Source organism: Bactrocera dorsalis, chromosome 3, assembly GCF_023373825.1.
Source record: "Bactrocera dorsalis isolate Fly_Bdor chromosome 3, ASM2337382v1, whole genome shotgun sequence".
NCBI classification, from domain to species: Eukaryota; Metazoa; Arthropoda; class Insecta; order Diptera; family Tephritidae; genus Bactrocera; species Bactrocera dorsalis.
In genome coordinates this window covers 6930702-6938370 of record NC_064305.1, presented here as the reverse complement: position 1 = coordinate 6938370, position 7669 = coordinate 6930702, and the positions used below count along the sequence as shown (strand labels likewise).

The 7669-nt window shown below is 40.6% G+C and overlaps 1 protein-coding gene across 4 annotated transcripts; it reads right to left on the bottom strand.

The window, feature by feature from the left end:
- Positions 1–4704: 4704 nt before the first annotated feature.
- On the bottom strand, positions 4705–7580 carry LOC105226821 (myb-like protein Q). Of its 4 annotated transcripts, none has more exons than XM_049453895.1 (3): positions 7274–7580; positions 6531–6707; positions 4705–6412 (listed from the first exon to the last, which is right to left on the bottom strand). In XM_049453895.1, the coding sequence occupies exons 1-3, from the start codon at positions 7274–7276 to the stop codon at positions 5003–5005; spliced, it is 1590 nt and encodes a 529-aa protein (XP_049309852.1). In that variant the 5' UTR covers positions 7277–7580; the 3' UTR covers positions 4705–5002. The 4 variants fall into 4 exon arrangements, with proteins under 4 accessions (XP_049309852.1, XP_049309854.1, XP_049309853.1 ...); XM_049453897.1 differs by having other exon boundaries at positions 6531–6686; positions 7274–7576; XM_049453896.1 differs by lacking the exon at positions 7274–7580 and adding an exon at positions 6902–7245 and having other exon boundaries at positions 6531–6686.
- Between the last annotated feature and the right edge of the window lie 89 nt (positions 7581–7669).

The window sequence follows — 7669 nt, the reverse complement described above, 5'->3', positions numbered from 1 at the left end:
ATACAATTCATTCTATACAAAAAATAAAATGCGAAGGTGCGAAGAACTCCGGCAATCCTTACCCTTAGGTTAAGTTAGATTAGATTAGATTAAACGAACGCACCTATCATAAATTTGCTTAGGTGTGTTATTTCTATTACCGCTATTTCAACTGATTGTCTAAATGTATGAAAACCGAGGTAACCTCCAAACAGCTGATGCAATTGGTATCCAATAAAATGTTCACTCTTATTATATGAATCCTGATCGCACAGTGTCCAGTCAGAACTCCTGCAACCACTGGGCCAGAAAGACGTTGCGACTGCACCGCCTGCTGATTTGGTGTGAAGCCCAACAGTTCATTGAACCAGTGGAAGCTAAAAGAGTTGGTATCCGATAAAATGTTCAATCTTACTGCATAAATCCCGATCGAACAGTGTACCGTCATAACTCCTACAACCATTGAAAGATGGAATTTGCTAAGAGTGAAGAGTTTCTTAGATCCCCTGTGTCGGGCCAGAAATATCTTGGGATTTCACCGGTTACTGATTTGGTGTGAGGCTCAACTGTAAGTCAAAAGAAGCCAAAGGAGCTCCTGTCCGTGATCACTCCATTGTTATTAAGACTGAAGTGCCTGTCTTAGCAAATTCATCAAATCCCTCGATGCTAGAGATAAGGAGTCTAGGCAGCACTTGCTGATTTGGTGTGAAGCCCCACAGTCCAGTAAGCCACTGAAAGCCAAAGGAGCTCCTATCCGTGCTATTCCACCGTTATTGAGACTAAAGCGTCTGTCCTAGCAAACTCAACGGTCTTACAGTTTCCTGCGATACCGCTGTTGCCAGGTACAGAAACCAGTCTAATCATGAAATAAAAATAACTCGATGATAGAGATAAGAAGTCTAGACAATCTTTCACTAGTCATGAGCGCACAGTCAGCGAACTCAAGGCTTATGTCGCCACCCATTTAACGGAGTGGATAGCCACCATCCTGAAGGAGGGAGGAGGTTCGGAGCAGTACATCTACTGCTACCTTTATGGCATCCCCTCCGCTTGGAAGACGCTGCAGTGGTCAGGAAACCTAAAACCAGAGTTTTTGTAAGGTTCCCAACCGTGTACTCCTCCATCAACCCTCATCTCAAACTATGATCCATTCGTAAAAAAGCTCATCGTCCCTCTCCTCCAGTAAGTTCTTCCCTCCCAAGCCGCCCTCGAAGATAAGAGACAGAGAGGAGGCAAGCAAGGTTATATTCAGCGAATTAGTAATCCAACTATTTTGGAATGAAATCTAAGTGAGCGAGGTTTCCAGAATGCCCAAGCTCGCTGTCATCTTAGTACGCAGATTCTCTAAATCTAAGAGCAGTTTTCCGGTGCTATATGCAGCAAGACAATTAGGGCCATAGTTAAACTATTCTTTAATATTTTACGGATTGTTCAAATAATCAAGTATTTACTGTACTACTAGTAAAATTTCCACTTAAGTTGATAATCCAAAGTAGTTCTAACACTCATTAGAAACACCAAACACCACCGCGAGCTCATGCGTTTTGCTGCTGATTTCTGCAAACTTTTTTTTTATATATCCATTAGTCAGCAGGATTCTGCGAGGCCCACGTATACTGCTCATATTTTGCACAGCAGTGTATAGTATTTTATGTGTATTCATTTAACTGCAATGACACTCAAATTTAAATAAGCAATTATTTAAGTAGCCCTTGTTGGACAGCCCTCATAACTGCCTGGAGGCCCAACGTTGAACTAGAGTTGCTGATTGATGGACCAACAATAGCAACAACTACGCGTACAGCATTCATTGATTCATTCATTGATAACTAGTTTTTATTGTGTTTATGCATTTTTAAGGGAAATTTTATATTTAATGATTGGTTTTACACGCGGAGCCGACAGCTGTAAGCTCGTTCATTGCCTTAGCCGAAATGATGCAATAACGAGATATATCATTGTATATGTTTTCTATACTCGTATTCTTCTCTTTGATTGATCGCAATTGATTTTCGCCGCACCCACTAAAATAATCAAGTTTTCTTCGATTTTCGCAGTAATACATATAACGCTCCATATGCTTCTTTCCGAGTCGGGCGATCTCTTATATAACGGTAATTTTAAAAAGCAAATAAAATTGTCGTTGAAATTTATTTTTCGAACACTCTTTTTTTCATTTCAAATCATGCTTGTCTCATGCGTGTTTCTTTAAAACGAAGAAACAAAGGAAGGTTTACAGGCTTGAACTTTGAGCCGGACTTAACTAATTGACTCCAAATTGGATTCATACGCCAAAAGAACAGTCCTGACCGTATAATATCCGGGACAATTCCAGCTACGTTGAAACGAATGTTTTAGGATTGACGACCCAAAACTTCTCCTTCTCGATTGTGGGATTCGGCGAACGATGGAAATGTCAGGAAAGATATCTTTGGAATGTCAAAGAGCATAAAGGCAAGGAAAGTAAAGGAGTCAAGAGGAAAGGGAATGAAGGGAAAGGAAAGGAAAGTAAAGGAAAGGCAAGCAGAGGAAAGGAAAGGAAAAGAAAGGAAAGGAAAAGAAAGGAAAGTTAAGGAGCGAAGAGGAAAGGAATTGAAAAGAATGAAAGAAAGGAAAGGAGAGGTAAATTTAATAAAAAGAAAGGAAATGAAATGAAAGGAAAGGATGCTTCCTTGCACCCGAGTGACAACAAATTTAAGCAGTAGTTCCATCTACAAATTTATTAATTATGGCTACCAGGGGCTCGCGAAACCAGTGGAATTTTTAACACACAGGGACGTTAATGGCTGATGGAAGGAGCCTCGGAATCTATTACGCAGCGCTGGATCTCCGGCGACCTTTCAAGCTGCTGAAATAGTAATAGTAGGTCCATAGCAAAGCACCATAAAAAGCACTAATCTCACAATGCTAGCTGCCGGAAAGCGACTGCATACATATTATGTTCCAGGCTACAAGGACGTTCCTGAAATAAACGAAATAGCTGATGAGATAGCCAATTCTTACATTCATTTGACTACCAAACCAGTACAGCAGTTAAAAACCATACACAACGAAATTTCCAAAGGGCTGACCGACAGATCAGAGTGTGATGGACTGCTTTGAAGGCATGCAGGATCACTAAGATCATGTCCAAGGGCGCGGGGGGAAAACTGTCAAACGATACACAACGAAATTTCCAAAGGGCTGACCGACAGATCAGAGTGTGATGGACTGCTTTGAAGGCATGCAGGATCACTAAGATCATGTCCAAGGGCGCGGAAGAAAAGTCTCTAACTTTTCACACGGTCTCGAAAAGATTACCAGACGATTGTTGGCCTAGTCAGAGGTCACAACTTACTGGCATCACATGCGAGCAATATGGGCATGATTATAAAGTGAAAGTAGGCGTGAGAGAGACGCTTGAAAATCGCCTCTACTTATAACCGGCATTAGCCAGAACTCAACTTAGATAACTAGGAGCTTCGCAGTTCAAGGGGGCTAGATGAAGGATCAAATTAAATATCAACTCTCTTTTAAGCCACAGAAAAGCGTTGACGTCTCATAAGCTTCATCTTGTATTAATAATGAACCTACATATGGCATTACAAAGGACCTGCATTTCCTAAGACTTACGAATCTAAACGGGGTTAGATCACCGAAATAACAGCCCTTGGTCGGGTAAATTCCAGGTCAATTCCGGTAAGTAGAACCGACTGTTGTAGGAATTGACCGTTAGATGACGTCGACGACAACTTGGCTAATCCTTACCATCTTAACGGGAACTAAGTACCCGCTAGAACAACAACCTGTATTTACCTCGTCAGTCGGATTTACGTAACCGGAAGGGCCCCGAGTTTTTTATCCTAACCTAAAATATGTATTCTGTTCAGAGTATAATTATGTTAACATTTCGTGTATATCTTCCTTTTCCGATTGATGCCGTACGATTGCATAATAAAAACATTCTTAGTAAATAGATTTAATTATTGCGCATCATGTGCTATTAAACGATTATTTATATTTTATTGCATAATGAAATATTTATCAACAAGCAAGCCCAGCTGTATTTCTACACCAGCCTTAATAAATGAAAATTTAGCACCCAATTAATAATAATATTTACATGCAAATAATGCAAAACAAATTAATAATAACAATTATACTAAGGAATTTAAATGTTATGTTATTTGTTATTGCAATTTATTTTCAAATTTCCCACAACTAAAAAATAATGGAATGTAGAAAAAAATGGTTACGTAACTTCAAAGAAATCAAGTTAAAAGTGCGCATGTATTTTTGCGCATAAATCATTTGTTGTATTTTTAGTTTAGTTAATTGTACTATAAGACTAATTCATAACTAGTTCTAGTCTAAACGCTTGCCGTTGCACCCCCAATTATAGTATTTACCCACTCAAGCACGTTAATTATATACATTTGGCTCGTAAAAATGACAATTTTACTGGCAAAACAACAAAAAATCATTTTGCATAACAAAACAAAAAAGTAACACAAATGTCAAGCAAAATGACAAATCCCATCACAGCGACGCTTTGTTGAGTGCGTTTATCCTCAGCATATCAATCAAACGGTTATTGCTTATGTGTATGCAAGCGCATACTGGGCACGTGTAGCCAAACACACACCTAGTTGAATTAAAATTATAAAAAAAGAAACCGCTAATAATAATAATTATATGTGGAACTAGAGTGGTGAAGTAGAAGAATGCATATAAATCAAACGCCGATTTCATTACAAATATTAACAATTATATTGTATTACTCATATATTATTTATGTGTATGTATAAGTGATTTCGAGTTATTTTTATTTTTGTGTTTTTTTTTTTTCTTTGCTGTTTCATTATTTTATACTAATATTTTATGTTAGTAAATAATATATGTACATATATAGAAATTGTGTGCGTCGTTAGCAAGCTGCAAACGGGTGCGGCGCAGTTTATATTTCGTGCTGTGCAACCGCTACGGACGTCGGCGCTGCGTGCACACGTCCTTCCCAGGCTGCTTCCCACAAACGGCTCAGCATTCACCCGACATTCTCATACGCCATGGCTGGCCGTTCGCTGCTCATAGCGCTGGCGGTGGCCGTTGCGCCGAATATGGTGGGCGGATGATGTTGTTGCGTTTGCTGTTGATGTGGATTGTGTTGCGGCTGCTGCTGCTGCTGTTGCTGCTGGTGGGGATTGTGTGCATGGTGTTGTTGCGCCGACGGTTGTTCGTTGCGTATTTGTGGCAATGGAAACATAATGCCATGTGCCATTTGTGGATGATGTAGATGCTGTTCACTGGTGGGTGGTGCCGGCGCCTGTTGATGGCTATTATGTTGTTGATGACTACCCTCGACATGTTTGCGCTGCTCATTTTGTTGATGCACCTTTTCGGCGCCCTCGTCGTATTTCTTTTGCAATTGGAATAGCGTATGTGGCAATTGTTGTTGTGCGTGTAGCGCTACGGCCGAAGCCGATACGCGTTCGACTTGTGATTGTGGCGATGCTTCTTTCTCACTTTTCTCGTACTTCTTTTGCAGCTGATACATGCTGTGCGTTATTTGCGCGTGCTGTGACAATTGTATTTTGTCATTTGTGGTGGTCGTACTTTGTTTGCTCGTTGACGACGCTGTCGATTGTGTATGTGTTTGTGATTGGGATTTATCCTGTTTCGCCGGTGGTTTCTTCTGGTATTTTTTGAGCACCTGTATGAGTTCGCCCTTGACATCGAGTCGTATCTCTTCGGGCACACGTTTGATCTCCTCGTAGAGTGAGAGCAAGAAAAGCTTATCGGGATCACGATTCTTACGTTTTTTGCTTTTTTTTGGAAAAGCGTCTTGCATGAATTGCAAGAGTTTCTCCTCAAATGCAGATTCTCGTTGCATGGCGGCTGCAGCATGCTGTTGGCGTCGCAGCAGATGCGAGTGCAGGCCGCCGTGGAATGCCTGCAGGTGTGGCATCGAATTGTGTTGTTGGGATGAACTACTGCCGGATACGTGGTCACCGTTGTGCGACTGCATGCCAACGCCTGGGGTTTGAAATGCGCCACCATGCGTATCTGTGTGATTCGAGGAACCAGGTGCATCATTCGTTTCGGCATCATTGTTAGCATGATCCTGTTGTTGCTGCTGTTGCTGTTGTTGCTGTTGTGCGGCATGTTGCTGCTCCTTTTGATGTTGCATATGCTGTTGCTGACCGTTGGATACTGCAGCAGCGCTCAAAATGGCATCGCAAAAATGTTCCGGCACATAATCAAAGCCGGACATAAAGTTCTCCGGCTTCAACTCGCCGTTCATTTCCTCGTAAAAGTATTCAGTGCCAACAATGTCGATAATGTCGTTATCTTCTTGGTTGAGCTCGATTCCCGGAGGCGGTGACCCGCCTGCCAATTGGCAGCGTTTCAATTCGGCAAGTTTCTTACGCGTGGTCAAACGCATATCACGCCAACACTGTTGATAGGTTTAAGAGATTCGCGAATAACAAAAACAAAATTTGAAGTTTAATTATGCCGTTATATTATACAGATAGAATGTATTATCATTTTTAACTGTTATCACAACAACTCACCTTCTTCCATTGTATAATAGTCTTCTTCGGTCCAATTGTGTTTAGCGCCGCCTGTATCTTTTCCCAGTACCACTCCTTCTCCTTTTTCCCCTCCATGTACTTGGTTTCACGCAACAGTGTGATAAGCATCTTTTTCTGCGGTTTCGTTACACGATCCTTGAATAAAATATTGAAAACCTTGAAATTAAGAAACGAAAAAAGGCGAGAACTGGATATTTCACACGAAAATACTTCTTCGATCAACAGTACAAAGTAATTATCGTTTTATTTACAATAAATCTATGCATACATACGAACATAACATAAGACTTCATAATAATCTAGAGCTATGTATAGCGCTATTATTGGTACGTACAATAGTAGCTAAGTACCTCAGCAGCCATTGGGTTAAATTGTCAGACGTCACCCGGCAAACTTCTCACACTACGGTTTATTTACTGTGTCACACTAAATGAATACATTATGCACACTTGGAGTAGTATGCGGCAATGGTAGACCTTTTCCATTTGCAGAAACCTGGCGCTCCACTGCTATACATACATGATCCGTGCTGGTTATTAACATTTTATTTTTTTTTTTTTGCTGATTTTTTCACCCAACACACAATCTGTGATTTTTATGGACTTTTCGCAGACACCTAGTATTTGGCGACAGGTACCGACCGCCGAACAATCAGTGGTCTATTGTTACTTAGCTCACAGTAATAGAATTTAGTTAAGATTCTATTTGCCACACACACTTACCATTTTTATTCGTTGCAAATAATAATCAAATATATTTTTCGCTAAAGTTTATTTTCTGCTGCACGTATTTAGCGATATATTTCACTTGATTCACCGTCGTGTTGACAATCGACAGTCAATCGTCGTTGCCGTCGACGTTCGTCGTTTTCATTTTCATATATGTCTGTCGTGTGTGTCATACTGTATTTGTTGCTGGTTTGCCAACGCTCTGCTCACGAACCGTCCGTCTTCCATGGTGGCTGACTGCGCTGTCGATATACACAATCAGCAATCGATAACAATTTCGACATCATAATGTGACGCAAGTGAGTGTTACCAGCACCGCATCATTACGTGCAATGTTTGATGTAGGATTGAAAGCGAAATTAATAAATTTGTAAAGAAATATATGTTATT